This window comes from Brassica napus, chromosome A9 (assembly GCF_020379485.1).
Source record: "Brassica napus cultivar Da-Ae chromosome A9, Da-Ae, whole genome shotgun sequence".
Taxonomy (NCBI): domain Eukaryota; kingdom Viridiplantae; phylum Streptophyta; class Magnoliopsida; order Brassicales; family Brassicaceae; genus Brassica; species Brassica napus.
The window spans coordinates 25,320,163-25,337,201 of record NC_063442.1 but is presented as its reverse complement, the minus strand read 5'-3'; the positions used below and the strand labels follow the sequence as shown (position 1 = coordinate 25,337,201).

Sequence of the window (17,039 nt, the reverse complement as noted above, 5' to 3'; positions counted from 1 at the left end):
CATGGATTGGTATCGTATCGATGTTCGGAAAGGTTCAATCGCTACACAGCGACCGAACTTTGGCTTGAGCCCGGTCGCTTCGTAGCGACCGAGCAGGACGAGCGCTCGGTCGCTACGTAGCGACCGAGCCTTGGCTTGAGCTCGGTCGCTACATAGCGACCGAGCGGGACGATCGCTCGGTTGCTACGTAGCGACCGAGCGGGATGGACGTTCGGTCGCTGCGTAACGACCTGTTTCGAGCTTTCGTTGGACATCTCGATTCTTTCTTCCGTAAAGCTTTTTCGTAAGGAAGAATCTATTTCGAAAAGTACTCTTCGGAGAAATTCTTATTTTCTTCCTCGGACGTTTTGAATGTTAAATTTGTCGTAACTGTTTTTGACCCCAACATTAGTTAATTCTTTAAATGATCCTACTATGACTTGTTAATAATAGATAAAAATATGACCCTAAATTAATAGATTAGACGGTCAAACGAATATAATCTATATATGGTTCACAATATTATGTTCATAATGCTTATGAAAGTAAGTGTTCAAAACTTGCAGATGTAATGTATGTTTAGATTTCGGGTTGTCTGGTTAGTACTTGGTATTATGAAGAAGGACAATATGTGAATGAATTTGAATTTTTCTTTATGCAGTTATTGATATGAACTAAAGCGAACACAGAAGAAATTGTTGGGATTCAAGTAATGAAATGAAGTAAAGTAAACATGTTTGTCTAAGCAAAATCTGTACGTAAGATATAATAAGAGTTGTGTATTGTAGTATTCTTATAATAATAGATAACCGGTTCAGTGTTAATTTAATCGACAGTCAAAATATTAGTTTGGTTCTATTACCCGATAGTGGTGTGATTTAAATATTACATTGGTTAATTTATTAAACAGCGTATAACTAATATTACATGTAACTCTCTAGTAAGGGTCCAAAAATTAAAAAAACAACTTCATACGGTAGATTTATAATAGGACTCTATTTTAATAGAGTAGATTAGTGAATAAGCTATTGGTAAAGAGAATTTTTTTTTTTTTTTGACATCTATTGGTAAAGAGAATATATAGGGGATTAGTAAATTTTATTCAACTTGTCATTGCATTACATTCAATAGCTTAATTAGTTTTTTTTTGTCAACCGTCGTTTATATCCATTAGTAGAATTTTATTCGTCTTGACACGTCTTTAAATTAATTTTCACTAGACATAAATTTAGTAGCTTATTTAGTTGCTCAGCTTGGGTTAAATTATTGTCCGAATAAAGACCTTATCCAATGTCCCACAAACAACGTCTGATACGTTTTCGTCTCTCAGCGAACATGATTTCTCGAAATATCTTCTTCTAAATCTCATAAAATCTCGACCAGGATTGTTTTTAGTTACTAATCTATCCTATATACTTGTTCTTCTTCAATCACATGTGTTCTCTCTCTCTGTTCACATTATTTTTCAAGTTTATCGTGCTTTTCAATTTAATATCTTTCTTTCTTGGGCTCCTCCAAATTTGTCGGACTTTGATGTTTTCGAGATTCCCCATTTCTGGAAATCAAGAAATTTCTCGGCTTGCTTATTCCGTGATTTCTCTGCTGGAAATTCAGAAATTGATTTGATAAAATTAGGGTTCTTGGATTACAAAGGATGAGTCACAGGCGTGATTCCAGCGGAGATGTAGTTCACGTGATACCCACAAACAACCCTCCGCCGGAGAATTGGTTCCCGAATCTCGGCGATACCTCCGTCTGGGCCACGGAAGATGACTACAACCGCGTCTGGGCGGTGAATCCCGACGGCGACAATGGTCCTCCGAACAAGAAGACGCGAGGCTCTCCGTCGTCTGCCTCCGCAGCGAGCAACCGTACCAAAGCGATCGGGAAAATGTTCTTCAAGACCAAGCTCTGCTGCAAGTTCCGCGCAGGGACTTGTCCGTACGTCACTAACTGCAACTTCGCCCACACCGTGGAGGAGCTCCGTCGTCCACCGCCGAATTGGCAGGAGATAGTGGCGGCTCACGAGGAGGAGAGATCAGGTTCTGGAACTCCTGCGACGGTTGAGCCGAGGGAGGAGTATCAGATCCCGTCTTTGGTGTCGTCGACGGATGAGAGTGGGGGGAGGTCTTTTAAAGGAAGACACTGCAAGAAGTTTTACACTGAGGAAGGATGTCCTTATGGTGAAACCTGTACGTTTCTGCATGATGAGGCTTCCAGGAATAGGGAAAGCGTTGCTATTAGTTTAGGCCCTGGCGGTTACGGTGGCGGTGGTTCTGGTGGTGGTAATAGCAACGTAGTAGTTCTTGGAGGTGGTGGAAGTGGAAGTGGAGTCGATATTTTGAAGCCTTCAAATTGGAAGACAAGGATTTGCAATAAATGGGAGATTACTGGGTATTGTCCCTTTGGTGCTAAGTGCCATTTTGCTCATGGAGCTGCAGGTAAAAGTTACCGCCCTTTCCTCGATTTTGCTTGATGAACGGATAGGAGGCTAACGAATAAATAGGAAAGCTAGAAAAGATACTATAAACAAATTAAAAATAGCTTAAAGCATACGAGTTATATTTGTGTGTGACTTGTATCAGTTGAAGACTCTTGAACAGCATCATTTATTGGTTCTGACAGTGCATTGAAACAGGGCTGAGTTATAAGTTGCTTCAAAGTTGAAATCTTGAAACTTTTGATGTGCTACTAATACTTGTTTACGTTTCTTATAAAAGAGACGTTAATAGTATAATAATTTCTAATAGGAGTCTTTAGAGAGTTCAGAAGTCGTGTAGCTTTTAAAAAAAATTAGTGGTTATGATTCGCAGAGTTGCATAGATTTGGTGGAGGGCTCGTGGAAGGAGAAGGCAAAGACGGAGGAGTATCGTCCAATCCAGATATAAAGCAAACCGGACCAAACCCGAAAGGACATTCAGACACAACGACCCCACTTTTATCTCCGGGAGTCGTTCCTCATAATGCAGACGCTGGTTATCACAGTGGAGTGGCATTGCAACGAGCGTCTAGTGCGGTTACGCAGAAGCCTGGGATCAGAACTCATCAGAAATGGAAAGGACCAGCGAAAATCAGTCGGATATATGGCGATTGGATTGACGATATTGAATGAAAGTTATCTCCTTTTTTTCTCCTCCAGATCGGCTAGATAACTGGTACGAATATTACAGTCTCTTTTTTTCTTTTAATTGAAAGTTGGGGTTTTAGCTTTCCGACTTTAAACTTTGGTGATAATGGTACAGTTTGTTTGTAGAGTTTGTGTAATCTTCGTAATGCTTGTATCTCCCTTTGTTGTTGTTGTTGTTGTTGTTGTTGTTGTTGTAGCTTATGACTTTTAAAAAGTTGAAATGTCATCCTTGTATGTTTTGTATCCCTTCCGTTTTTGTCAATCCTGTTGAATCTGAGTTTGGTAACAAATCGATGATTGGTTATTTCAAAGATGCTTTATAATCAAGAGAAGTTACAATGATGTTTGCATAATATTGAGTGAGAAATGACAAAGGTTACTCGGCAAAAATAAAAAAATTGACAAGTTCACTCGGCGAAAGTAAAGTTTAAACAGTGGAAATTCTAACTTGTGTCGTCAAATCTCATAGTGTGTGTTTGTTTCTTTCCCATTCTTAATGCATCGTCTCCTATCTTTATATCCAAATCTTCTTTACTGTTTTGACGTAATAACATGGACCGAACTTAACCAGCCGAGCTTTTGAACCGAACTCTCAGACCAAATTCTTGTATTCAGCAGACCCTGCTGAGAGATGCAATTCCTCTCCAACACATCCGACTATGTATTATTATTACTTCTGCTAGTAAAAGAGGCCATGTTTTTTTAAAGACCTATTTAGAATGGATATTTCATATAATTTAAAATATTCTACGAAACTGTACAAAAATGTATACGTTTTTTTGATAGATTCAATAATTTACAAAGTTTAAAATTTTCTGATGAATAACAGTCCTCTTGAGCAAACAAAATACTCAAATAAACCAATTTACAGTTTTAAACTTTTACAAACATATAAGTAAAGAAAGACAAAAACAGAAAATTTAACCAATCAGAATTTCGAATGATGAGTTTGTATTTAGCCAAATTTCTTTGAATTTCTATTCAAGTTATAAATTAAATTGTTTTAATTAATTGGCCATAAATAAAACCTACATTTTCTCACCAAAGACTCGCTCAAAATTTCTCACGCACCTTGCCTTTCTCCTCGTTTCTCTCTTCCCCACTGATATTACCCTTTCCACACGCAACCTCGGTACAAACCCTTTTTCTTCTTCCTCAAGAAATATTTGAAACAAGTCACAGTATTTTCTTTTCACTCCAGGGTCTTCAAAATGTCTACTATATCCACGACCGAAACAAATGAATTCAAACCAGTCCACACCCTCGTTTCCACGCCGGTCACCATAGTTTTGACCGGTGGTCTTCTCTTCATCATTCTCACCGGTTTCTTCTCATTCTTCTACTGTGGATCGTTTCTCCAAAAACTCTTAACCAGTTGGAACCTCCATCGAAACCGTAACCGTCCCAGCAACCTAATACAACCTTCCACGCCACCTGAAAACACCGGACTCAACTCCAAGATCATCCAATCTTTCCCTGAGTTTCCTTACTCGGTGAAAGATCGTGGGATGGACCAATGTTCCATTTGTTTATTAGAATTTATGGATGATGATACCATGAGGCTCATTTCAACTTGTAACCATGTTTTTCACACAATCTGCATTGATCTTTGGTTTGAATCACACAAGACCTGCCCGGTATGCCGACGTGAACTTGATGTAGACCGGACCTCGCAGGAAAAGCCACCCAATGTTCCTGAAATCGACCTGGTTAGATCTGAGAGCCATGAGGAACCTTTGTCCCGCGACACATTGACAATCATCGTCCACGAGGAGCATCCTACCATTGGTAGTTTAGATCAAACAGACGAAATTGAAAGCTATGAAAGACGAATGAAGGAGTCGAATTTGCGGTTCTGGAGGTCACATTCTACTGGACATTCTATTGTTGTCAAGACCGAAAACGACCAAGAAACAGAAGAACAAGAAAAAGAAGAGTTTAAGATACATATTGAGATCTCAGGAGAATGTCAATTTGAAGATCACAAGAGGACATTGCCAAACAGGAATATGTATTGCGTTAGGGGAACTTACTCAGTTGGATAAAGCTCAAGAATCTGAACTGGGCTAGGCTAATATATTATCATCATCATCTATAGGATCCAACTTTATTAGTTGGTTTAAACGTCCAAATTTTGTAATTTCTTTATACCATAGGTTATACAATTAGAAGATGTTGAAGATTGCAGTAATGTCTGTACTCAAATTCTCATTCTTCCATGTGTACTGAATACAAACAAGATATGTTTTTGATAAAAAAAAACTGTCATTGTTGCGGTTGGGAGGTGTCAATTTGACTAAAAATATATATATCAGGACAAAATATAAGATTAATCTAAATTAGAGGAGAGGAGAGGGCAATAACAGTTTATTTTATTTACAAGTATATTTTCCGTTTCGTTAAAAAAATTACGAACGGCGAAAACAGATATGGCGACGGCATCGGAGAGCGCAAGAGGAGGTGACAAAACGGCGAAGGCAGTCGTTGCCGATCAGATATCGCAGGCTGTTAATTCTACTGCTAACCTTCTCCATCTGATGCGTCAATCGTCTTCTGCTCAGGTAGATCGTGCGATTGCGATTGGATCGAACATTTGAGCCTTGTGAAATTGTAATAGCTATCTTTGGCCTTTTGAGTATTACTGGATTGTTTTTTGGGTTTAGATTGATTATATTATATATCTCTATAAGACAGATTATGTTAACAGTGTCGTTGATGTTCATAGCAGAAGATGACTTGTATGTTTTTGGAAACTAGCTAGGTTCACGCTAATTTGCTACTGTGTAGATGAAGCTATGTAACAACAAGTTTGAGATTTGCTATGTTGCAGGCCCAGTTGGCAAAGCTCCCAAAGAATCTTTTGGCCAAAGCTTCTTTAACTAAGGCCACTGGACAAGTATGTATGTTCATGTAAAAGACCATATATATAGTTGTTACTGGTTTCTTATGTATTATCTTTTTTTCTCTTCTCTTCAAGTCGTTGGCGCAGCTTCCTCAAGTGATTTCATCTCTGGATGCCCATATAGAAAGCGGCTTGAACAGGTTTGATCCCTTTTTAGATGCTACAGTTATTACCTAATTTTTTGAAATAGTATAATCCAGTTATTGAGGAGTGTAATACGATATTGCTCCCTTTAATATTCTCATGCTTTGTAGCTCTTGTGTTCTAATCCAAGTTTCATTTCTTAACACAGTGGGGTTCACTTAAACACAGTAACCCAGTTACTTGAAAACATGGAAAGCACGCAGCTTCGTGCTCTTCGACAATCTAACTTATCCCCTGTGGTGGTATAAACTCAATCTCTTAGTTTTGCAATAATTAATTTCTTCATTCTGTTACTTTTTCTTTTATTAGCAAAGCGACTGAGATTATCATATATATAAATTCGTATTGTTTTTCCTTTTCCTCATTAGGACAACAATCAATCTCCAGAGCAGAGTTGAACATTTCAGACAAATGTTTCCTCAGTAGTAGTACATATGTTCATCTCCAATAAATTTCTTCATAAGGTACAGTTAGTTTCTCTATCCAATATTTCTATCCTTCTGGTCCCAAATTTTTGCTTTGGTGACTGCAAATTTATCCCAACTTGATGGCCTTAACGTGTTGAGACAAGCTTTTGCGCAAATATCTATGTTGTTTCGTAGTGTTTAAGAACAAGTCTTTTGTAAGTTGAAACCTTTTTTGATTTAGAAGTAGAATCACGTCTTCACCTTTTTGATTAAGTGACTTATTCTTTCAAAGATGTGCACTTTTCCGTGTTGTCGATGGCCAATATTGATGATGTGAACCAGTCTACTTGTATAGCGGGCCAAAAGGAACCCACAAACGAATAGTCTTCTGTTTAATCCCAAGTGGCATGAAAACTGCTCAGAAACAAGTGGGCATTAAAGAATCAGACAAGCAATGAGATTATTTAGAATTTGTGTTTGGACTCTTCTCGCTAGTCGACACGTCCTCCTGTTCAGCCTGCTTTGCACACTCAACTACAGGTTATATTATATCCGAATTGCCGTCAATTGAAAGAGAGACTTACATATAAAGACACATTATGAATTTTCTTTTCTCTTAAAGACACATTGTTTGTTTGGCACACTTTGTGTGGACAGGTGTTTTTTCAGGACATAAATGCCCTTGGTTTTGTGTAAGTAGAAAAATGTTCTTTTCAAGAAACCAACAGCAAAGCTAACTAAATTTTCGTGTGGTTGCAATAAATGCAACATTTATTATTAAAAAGGTTGGTATATAGATTTATGTGAATTGTGTTAATTTGGCCATCGGTTCCGTTTCGAAAAAAAAGATTTAATGGTGGTTGTGAAGTTCTGGGTTTGAAGTTTTGTTAATTTAGTTTAAGAGTTTTAACATTTATCTGATAGATCTTTCTTCTGGTTTCTAAACAAAAAGTATATGAGGAAAATATATTTGTACACTACAGAAAGAAACATCAACGTTTGCAAAATGCAGAAACTATCATCTTATATGAATCTCGTTATTTACCAGAGTATAAAAAACACATATAGGATCTTTACTGTTATCCATATCTCATCTGACCATTTCGCACTTGACCCCAAGTCTCATGACCACAACGACCACATCCACATAACTGTCGTCCACACCAATCACACCCACACATCCTTTGTCCACATTACGAGAGCTCGATGTAATGTTGTCCTCTCCACACCAAAACTCGGACCTGCTCACCATCGTTGTCCCTACCTCTCGTCCAGCTTCTTCCTCCCTCTCCCAAAACATATAAATCTTGTAAATAACCAGAGCATGGAAGATACATGTGGAATCTTCACTGTTATCCATATCTCATTTGACCACCTCTTATCTAGCCACTTCGCACTTGATTCCAAGTCTCATGTCCACAATGACCACATCCATACAGCTGCCGTCCACACCGATCACATCCACACATCCTCTGTCTGCATCACGAGAGCTCGATGTCGTCGTCCTCTCCACATTGGAGATCGGACCTGCTCACCATCGTTGTCCCTACCTCTCGTCCAGCTTCTTCCTCCCTCTCCCAAGACATATGAATCTCGTAAATAACCAGAGCATAGAAGACACATGTGGAATCTTCACTGTTATCCATATCTCATCTGACCACCTCTTATCTGACCACTTCGCACTTGATTCCAAGTCTCATGTCCACAATGACCACATCCATACAACTTTCGTCCACATCCACACATCCTCTGTCTGCATCACGAGAGCTCGATGTCGTCGTCCTCTCCACATTGAAGGTCGGACCTGCTCACCATCGTCTTCCCTACTTCTCCTCCAGCTTCTTCCTCCCTCTCCCAAGACACTCGCCACTGAAACTGCGGCGTCAACGACGTAAATCCTTGTCGTGTCCTTTTTCGATTCTTCTCAGAATCTCGCTTCTCGTACGCGCCACTGAAGCGATGACAGAGGTGGTGCAGAGCTTCATCAGTGTCCATCTCCATCACAGAGATCCGTCATCATCCATATCCATGGCAAAGTTGATATCTTTTATCACGAAAGAACACGGCGGTGAACACGACTCTCTCAGAAAGTGACAGAGAAGACAACGGTGCTTTGGTTCAATTGTACTTATCCAAGATGATAGATGAATATGAAAGATTGTTTTTAGGATTAGGTTAAGAGAAAGGGGATCTGGAGATTTTGAGTTATCGATGCAAAATATATAAAAAATTAATGTTTTTATAATTCATTATTTATTCAAACACGTTGATATCTAGTTCAAGGACAAATTGGACAAAGTGACTTGGGAAAGTGTCTTCCAAACCCAAAGTGTCTAAATTGGTAATTGGAAACACAAAATATGTCCTTGAAGGTAAACTTTTCCAATTGAAATATATAGCTAAACAAAATACGAGGAACTTCTTCAAAATGATCTTTTAGAATCTTTACCATTTGTCGCTGGAAAAAAAGAAGAAGAAGCTTTACCATTTTAATCAAATGAAAAATATTGTTGTGCTTGTAGCATGTTGAGAAAAATAATTAAAAATTAGTAAAATCTCCAAGTTTTAGATATAATAGAATCTTTTGATCGGATCAAATTTATAACGTGTATGAAATTTTATTATATTAAATTTACCACTATTTTGTATATACAATGGATATCTAGATACTAATACACATATATGTGAAGATGTCAACGTTTAATAGCATTTATAAATTAAACCAAAACAAAATTTTCCAAATTATCAGACAAATTGTTAAATCAAAATACATAACTCAGTTAGATTACTCTTGAAAGTATTTAGAAAAATAAATAGTAAACTCTCCAAGTTGTTGGGTAATAAATGAATCTCATGATCGGATGAAATTTATAACGTGTATGAAATTTTATTATATTAAATTTAGTAACACTAATGTATATATTTACAGTAGATATATATACTAAATACAGATATATATATATGAAGATGTCAATGTTTAATAACTTTATAATAAAGTCAAACTATCAGAAAAGTTATTAGATCAAAATACATAACTCAATTGGGTTATTCTAGAAAGTATTAATATACAGTGTTTATCTCCCCACAAATTTATAAAGTAAACTAGTAAAGAAAGAAATACAACTCAATGGGGGGGACATTCCTGAAAAGAAGTAGTCTTTTGACTCGTTTAAAGCTACTTACATGACACGTAAGCAGAGAGGCTTCCAGCGAAACGACACAGTTTCAATAAGAATATTTTATTTGAGTTTGTAATATCGAGAAAAGTTAGAAAAAGCCTTTCGCCGCACCGCCTGATGTTAACAAAAAGGAGAGAAGAATTAACATTCGAATTCGGATTCTTCTTCGTCTCTCTCTCTCGCTCCAATCCTGAAACGCTAACCCTAATTACCTTTCGAATCTGATACACTCAGAGATTCCCTTCTCCGCCTATATATAAATTTCAGGTGCTGTAGACGTATCATTATTACTCATGGCGTCGATGGCACTGACTTCTCCTCCCGGCGTTAAGATTCCTTCTTACATGGCCGCCGCCTCGTCTTCGTCTCTCTTCTCCCGCTCCTCGATTTCATTCAGGACCGTTGAATCTCGCTCCCGTATCTGCGTTTCCGGTTCCGCGGTGAGCATTCTTTTTTTTTTTTGGTTTTCTCACGTCAATAGATGAATTTGATTTATATACATTACCTTATAAGTATTGAATCCTTGATTATTTGATATTTAAAATTGAAAAAAAAAGCTTATCGATTTTATAATTCTGATTTGAATTCGCTTTCGTCAGAACAAGTTTAAAACTATAAACTAATAAGCATCTGTAACTTTGTTGACTGACATAAGATAAGAGCATGACTTAGACTCTTTGTTGTTTGGTATATTGTCCCATGAAATTAGTTGGGCAGGCTGCCTTTTTTTTTTTGTTACAGTTTCATTACCTTTTTGTTTGTTTTTTTGTTATTGATAGAAATGCAATTTGAACGGGAACGCTCGTATGCCAATAATCAATGAGACGACACTTCCAAAGTACTTTGATTCTTCCCGGTTGGAGAAATCGGCCAGTAGAGCCAATACCAAGCTCAAGTTGTTCTCTGGCACTGCCAATCCAGCGCTTTCTCAGGTTTGTTCTCTCTCAACAAACTTTGATCACTCTTTTTAAATCAATTTGCTAAACTCTCTGGAAACTTTTGTTGAAGGAAATCGCTTGGTATATGGGCTTGGAGCTTGGGAAGATTAGCATTAAGAGGTTTGCTGATGGAGAGGTGTACGTTCAGCTGAAAGAAAGCGTTAGAGGCTGTGATGTCTTCTTGGTGCAGCCTACTTGCACTCCAACTAATGAGAATCTCATGGAGCTTTTGATCATGGTGGATGCCTGCAGAAGAGCGTCCGCTAAGAAAGTCACAGCTGTGATTCCTTATTTTGGATACGCCAGAGCTGATAGAAAGGTAAAAGGTCTCTTTTGTGAATAGATCAGGTTTCAAGTGAATTTAATCTTATTGTAAGCTACTGTTGTAGACACAAGGGCGTGAATCCATTGCTGCCAAACTGGTGGCGAACCTTATAACAGAAGCTGGTGCGGATCGGGTTCTTGCATGTGATCTTCATTCAGGACAGTCCATGGGTTATTTTGACATACCCGTGGATCATGTCTATTGCCAGGTAAACTTAAACGTCAACGTTCTTGATATATTTTCGTCTCCTTTTTAATGATCTTTAACTCAAATTCTGGGATTATTGTTTCAGCCTGTGATACTTGATTACCTTGCTAGCAAGTCGATTTCCTCAAAGGATTTGGTTGTGGTTTCTCCTGATGTTGGTGGAGTAGCAAGGGCACGTGCTTTTGCTAAGAAGTTATCTGATGCTCCACTCGCTATTGTTGATAAAAGGCGCCACGGCCACAATGTTGCTGAGGTATAATTCCAAAATTCTCCCTTTTTCTCTTTTCTAATTACTCAGTTTCTTAATTCCGTCACGCAGGTGATGAACCTCATTGGTGATGTTAAAGGGAAAGTTGCTGTGATGGTGGATGATATGATTGATACCGCTGGTTAGTGTAAATTTACGACTCTACACTCCATTTACTAAGAATCATTAAATACAGTTCTCATACTGAAGCTACTTTACTAAGAATCATTTATTTATTTGCAGGAACCATTGTGAAAGGAGCAGCTCTTCTGCATGAGGAGGGTGCTCGTGAGGTTTACGCTTGCTGCACGCACGCTGTTTTCAGGTGAACTCATTAGCTCGGTTTAACCATTTCTTTTCTTCTGTATTTATTTTACATGTGAAAACATCTGATATATGAGAGTTGCTTTTCTTGAATGAATGAATGTGACAGTCCGCCTGCGATAGAGCGGTTATCGAGCGGTTTGCTGCAAGAAGTGATAGTGACGAATACTTTACCGGTAGCGGAGAAGAATTACTTCCCGCAGCTAACGATTTTATCGGTGGCTAATCTTCTGGGTGAGACCATTTGGCGTGTCCATGATGATAGCTCCGTTAGCAGCATTTTTCTTTGATGTTTTGTTTTTCTTAATCGGTTTAAGGTTCGGTTTAGGATTGGTTTACGTTCTTTCTTTCTTCTATTCACAGTTTTTATATCCCTTAACTATGTTTTTTGGTCAATTTTGCTTCTATTTCTCGCTCATACTTTGTCACTTGTCTGAGTTCTACTTTTTCATCTTATTTTTTAGTTTAGACTTTAGAGGTATCAATAATATTAAATTTTAATATTTACATTTTGCAATGTTATCATAATGATATATGATAATTTATAATTTCTGGTGATTTCATTACTGTTTTTTTTTTTGCTAAGAATGTTAATTTTTCATTGAATGAAATAGAGTCGACCTCAAAATAGTTAACCATCTTCGTTTTTGACTTGAATGTTTGACGAACACTAGTAATTTATAGTGTACTAGGTAATAACATGCGTTTTACCAGAAGATATTAGACTTGTTTAATTTGGATATGGATCCGGTATTAGGTTGAATTATTTGTGTTTTCAATTTACTAATAAAATGTAACTATCATTTTAAATCACTATTTAGAAAAAATGGTTTTTACATCTATTTGATGGATTTTTAAGTCGCTGTGATTGCTACCGATTATACCGAATTGGTGGAATAGGTGGTAGTGACCGTCTCCAAAAGATAAGTTATTTTCTTTATCTGATCTCGAATTGTTTTTGGTGTAGTTGCAGATAGTAGTATAGATAATGGTGTGCGTATTAATTATTACTGTTTTTGCAGTAAACAAAGAGAAATCTACAATTAACTGTGGAATTAGCTCCAAAGATGGATAATGGATTTGAGAACATATTGACAATGGTTGTCTGTTATGATCTAAACTCGGAACTAGCTACCGATTATACCGATTATCTGGAGCTCGACAATCACCAGATCGTCGCCATTAAAGAGCCCAGCTCAATCAACCCAGTTCAATAACAGAAAATGCATAAGAAACGTCTATCGACTCTCTTATTTATAGTCATTGAAATCTCTAATTTCAAAGACTCTAAATGAAATGGAGTATCCAATGAGCTGGTGCCAGGTCCCACTCTTTCATCTCTTCACATCTTTCTTCTCAGGTTACCAACTACTGATTATCCTATCATTGTCCTGCTACTACCAGAGCTCCTGTTAAGGTTTAATTCAAGATACAAATACAGTGAAACAACATTTTTAATCTTAATGTGCTTGTGTGTTTTAAAGAACCACAAGGGTGTTCTTATTCTTGGCATTCAGAAAATTAATTATCCTGTAGGTAAGTTTCTTAAATGCCACTTCACCGATGAAAATTTAGTAAAACAAAGGTCAAAATTGTGTTTCAGTTTGTTGATTGATAGCTTCATTCGTTCTGAATCCGTTTTTTGTAGTTGAAGTTATGGGAGAAAATAGCTTACAGATAACAAAGTCTATATACATCTTACAGACTCCTCCATGAGAATTCTCATGAAGTTTTTCTCATGAATGAGAGAGAACGTGGAACAATTAACTTAAAAAAAAGAAGATGGCATGATAAAGCAGATGAATTTTATATATAATAAGAATGATAGGACCGAATCAGATAACCAAGATGAACATTCATGATGATTAAGTACTTACAAAAAGACTACACAGACACAATAAAAGGAGTTTCAACAAAATGTGACTAGGTTGATTTGAGATACCTCCAGTGCTAGAGTAATCATCATCAACAACCCGAAACACACCTCTAATTTCACTGACACTCTTGATTGTTATACGCAAGCAGAAATAAAAATAGGAAAGGAGAACTGACTGAACTTTTTTAAAGACATGGACTCACATGATGGTGCATCGTCCTTTTTCTTCATTTGGTTGCGTCGGCATTTGCTGGAACCGGTGTGACTCTGAGGGATTGTATGTGAACTCAGACGTGTCGAGTCCATACTGTTTCAATAAAAAAAAAACCATCAGTGAGTCTCTCAGTATATAGTTAACTTCTTGTCTCCGAAGCTTTGAGGCGATTAAATCATGTTACCTTCTCCCTCATACGTGCACTCCAAGGGTCACTGCGGCTCGGGCGTTGGTCCAAAGTAGGAGCAACAGGGACACCCGTAACAGGGGCGGGTTGACGGTTGATGAATGGCTGCCTGATTTGCCTAGGAGGAGCAATAAACTCATCATCACTGTCATACTCATCTGGTGTGTTAGCTGCCCTAACCATAAGGGCGAGCAAGAAAAGCAAAGCCTGCGGGTAAACAAGACCGCATTAAGAAGTTTTAGAGGTGATGATAGGTTTCTATTGCAGTATACTGCTTCGATATTTTGAGTAATATTATAATGTAAAAAGACCATACAATAGTTTACAAGCACTTTCCCAGGGATTTTTTAAAAATTCAAGAGAGTTTGCAGACAAGTTTAGTTTATCAATGTTTTAACACAGAAAAAGTTGTGAAAGTTTGGTTGCTCTTTACCTCGAAAACAACGGCTCCTAGAGCTACCCATCTGACAATGTTCCAGTTTTCTTTCAGGAAATGATAGATGGTATCGAAGTTTCCCGTCTTGTCAGAAGGAATTTGCTAGAGAAGAGTTATACAAAAATGGTTAAGCTAAGTATGTGCGTACAGAATCCTGTCTTCAGATAAACACAACATGAAAGAAAACACACAAAAAGAGAACTCACATCTCTCCAGCTGTTGTCGAAGAAAATAAAAGCAGCAGCTCCAAGCTCAGCCAAGATCAACAAGATGAGAAGCAGGGAGTACTATTCTCAATTAAAGAAATTAAAATATCAAGTACTAAATAATGATAGATGATAGATTCTCACAGATATATGTGGATAAGAAAAGCAAAGAGAGGAAGGATACACAAGATAAACAGCAGATGCTCCTTGAACAAGTACCAACACATCCACAGCATGAAGTAACAAACAGAACCACGCCGATACCAATGAACAAGTAGATGAACCTGAATAGGAAACAATGAAGTGAAAGGAAAAAAAAGACCCAAAAGATCAACTAGTCGAAGACATATACAGACCAAGCTTTGGGAAGATTGTCAAAGACATTGGAAGAGAGGGCGACAGCCATAAGCATGGGCCTCCCAAAAGAGACGTAACTTTGGTCGTTGACATTTGTAGGAATGAAAGAAACAGAGTGATCAGTTGCTCTCTTGAACTCAACAAACAAGTAGATACCATAACCAATGATGCTAAGTCCAGCAACAGCAAGAATAAAGTTGAGTAACTTTAGCAAACACTCCAAACAACCTCTACAAGCCATCCCTTTTTTTTAATTCACTCACAGCTTAAACTGCTATTATGGGTTTAGTCCGCTTTTAACCCTTAATTAAATCAATCCGAAGAATAATCCTGAAAAACAACAACAAAAGGCAATGTAATGAAAATGAAGTTTTAGTCGAGATCAAAAGAAAAAGTCAATGGTTCATCATTCAAAACTTATATCGTGCCCAAAGCCCTCGCAAAGAGATGAAATTGAGAGGTAGGTATGCCAATACAATAATTTTTTTTGACAATTCTAACATTCAATCGCAAAGCTAAAACGATTCCGCGAATCGGAATTACGAGATCGGAAGTGGAGATTCTGAGAGGAGTCGATGAAGGAAACTTACGGAGAAGGTTTGAGATGATGATGATGATGAATGAGTCTTCGATCTTTGCGACAGGAAGAAGAAGAAGAAGAAGGAGAAAATCGTGAGGAATGGAATTTTTTAATTTTTTTTTTGAATACTTTTGTTTGGATTTACGCTGTAATGTCTGTCATTGGCTTTTACTAGTTTGCTGGCATTTTTCTTTTACAAAATTGGACTATTGAAAATAATATAATTTAGTTTTATGTGGAACGGAATGGAAGGCAGACTGACTTCGATACAATATAAAATCTTAATTCTATTTGAGCCAAAAAAAAAAAATCTTAATTCTACTGCTATTTCTAATTTACTAAATACTAGGTGGACCGTCCGCACACATATACAGGCATTAACACTAATATTAAATTGATATTATCTTTACAATTATATAATACTTATGTTACATATATAGTTAATATGAAAGATTTGATGTTACATACTGATATTTATATTATGTTCATATGAATAAATAATACATTAGAACGTTTAGAAAACGATCACATTTAACACTAATCTTAAAACATCAGAAAAATATAATTGAGAAAAAACAAATATTTCACGCATAAACCCAATAAAAAATCAGCCATGAAATATAAAAGAGAGATTTGAATTACCTAAGATTTATTACCATTGGTTTTATTGTAACAACAAAGATGATTTACGGTTTTCTTCTCTAAACCTTGAATCAGAAAAGATGTAATTCTAACAAAAATATTTAAAGATATAAGCAATCCCCAAAAGATAACAAATTATATAATTGATAGGACAACGTCAATGAGTTTCAAAGTTTTTAAAAAGCTTTGAGATTAACTTTGGCTCTCAGACTTACCGAAGAGGATCACACACAATAAATAAATTGCACTTGATTAGCATACATATCTTATATTATATTCTTGATAACTGATTTAACTTTATAAAAAAAGAATTATCTTTTTCGAAAGGGATGATCAGTTCCCGGATAAACAGAGTCGTCTCTTTTGTTAGTTGAATCACTACTGATGCAAAAATATAGATAGAGATACAACTTGAGAGGAATAGAACAAAAATAAACGGAGAAGAAGAATCCTCCATAAAATTACAAGTAATGGTGTTCCCGTCTATGAGTTACTTATTGATTATCATACACCTGCGCAAGATCACAAAAGTGGAATTTAAATTTTAACGATCAAAAACATATGAAAACTTAAAAGATAGATGTGTGAAACTAATGGGGGTGGCGTGATATTTATATAGCAAATTAGTTTAAGTTTCTAAATGACCTAGTTTTCAAGAGAAGCTATGAGATATAATATCATCTAATAAATTTTAATTCAGCTATGAGATAGAATATCTTCTAATAAAATTTTAAAGATATTCTGGTTATAATATATACATAA

General features: G+C 36.8%; 5 protein-coding genes across 7 annotated transcripts; 4 read left to right on the top strand and 1 right to left on the bottom strand.

Moving 5' to 3' along the window:
- Positions 1-1,214: 1,214 nt before the first annotated feature.
- Positions 1,215-3,352, top strand: LOC106367135 (zinc finger CCCH domain-containing protein 12). Its single transcript, XM_013806844.3, has 2 exons — positions 1,215-2,420; positions 2,793-3,352. Exons 1-2 carry the CDS (start codon positions 1,634-1,636, stop codon positions 3,089-3,091), a joined length of 1,086 nt encoding a protein of 361 aa, XP_013662298.2. The 5' UTR covers positions 1,215-1,633; the 3' UTR covers positions 3,092-3,352.
- A 242-nt stretch (positions 3,353-3,594) lies between these two features.
- On the top strand, positions 3,595-5,358 carry LOC106363153 (RING-H2 finger protein ATL81-like). Its single transcript, XM_022690914.2, has one exon. The coding sequence runs from the start codon at positions 4,318-4,320 to the stop codon at positions 5,149-5,151; it is 834 nt and encodes a 277-aa protein (XP_022546635.2). The 5' UTR covers positions 3,595-4,317; the 3' UTR covers positions 5,152-5,358.
- Positions 5,359-5,434: 76 nt separating this feature from the next.
- Positions 5,435-8,942, top strand: LOC106364581 (tobamovirus multiplication protein 2B). 3 transcript variants are annotated; one of them, XR_007316001.1, is made up of 6 exons: positions 5,435-5,667; positions 5,937-6,002; positions 6,084-6,148; positions 6,301-6,394; positions 6,521-6,616; positions 6,902-8,942. XR_007316001.1 is itself a non-coding variant. In XM_013804121.3 (5 exons), the coding sequence occupies exons 1-5, from the start codon at positions 5,536-5,538 to the stop codon at positions 6,548-6,550; spliced, it is 387 nt and encodes a 128-aa protein (XP_013659575.1). In that variant the 5' UTR covers positions 5,435-5,535; the 3' UTR covers positions 6,551-6,832. The 3 variants fall into 3 exon arrangements, 1 of the variants encoding a protein (XP_013659575.1); XR_002653860.2 differs by having other exon boundaries at positions 6,852-8,942; XM_013804121.3 differs by lacking the exon at positions 6,902-8,942 and having other exon boundaries at positions 6,521-6,832.
- An 891-nt stretch (positions 8,943-9,833) lies between these two features.
- LOC106367132 (ribose-phosphate pyrophosphokinase 2, chloroplastic-like) lies at positions 9,834-12,337 on the top strand. Its single transcript, XM_048739036.1, has 8 exons — positions 9,834-10,178; positions 10,518-10,670; positions 10,747-10,995; positions 11,066-11,209; positions 11,294-11,461; positions 11,528-11,597; positions 11,699-11,780; positions 11,889-12,337. The coding sequence occupies exons 1-8, from the start codon at positions 10,032-10,034 to the stop codon at positions 12,067-12,069; spliced, it is 1,194 nt and encodes a 397-aa protein (XP_048594993.1). The 5' UTR covers positions 9,834-10,031; the 3' UTR covers positions 12,070-12,337.
- Positions 12,338-13,570: 1,233 nt separating this feature from the next.
- On the bottom strand, positions 13,571-15,841 carry LOC106367133 (tobamovirus multiplication protein 2A). Its single transcript, XM_013806843.3, has 7 exons — positions 15,646-15,841; positions 15,055-15,385; positions 14,883-14,982; positions 14,699-14,779; positions 14,490-14,594; positions 14,054-14,263; positions 13,571-13,962 (listed from the first exon to the last, which is right to left on the bottom strand). The coding sequence occupies exons 2-7, from the start codon at positions 15,294-15,296 to the stop codon at positions 13,855-13,857; spliced, it is 846 nt and encodes a 281-aa protein (XP_013662297.2). The 5' UTR covers positions 15,297-15,385; positions 15,646-15,841; the 3' UTR covers positions 13,571-13,854.
- Positions 15,842-17,039: the final 1,198 nt, after the last annotated feature.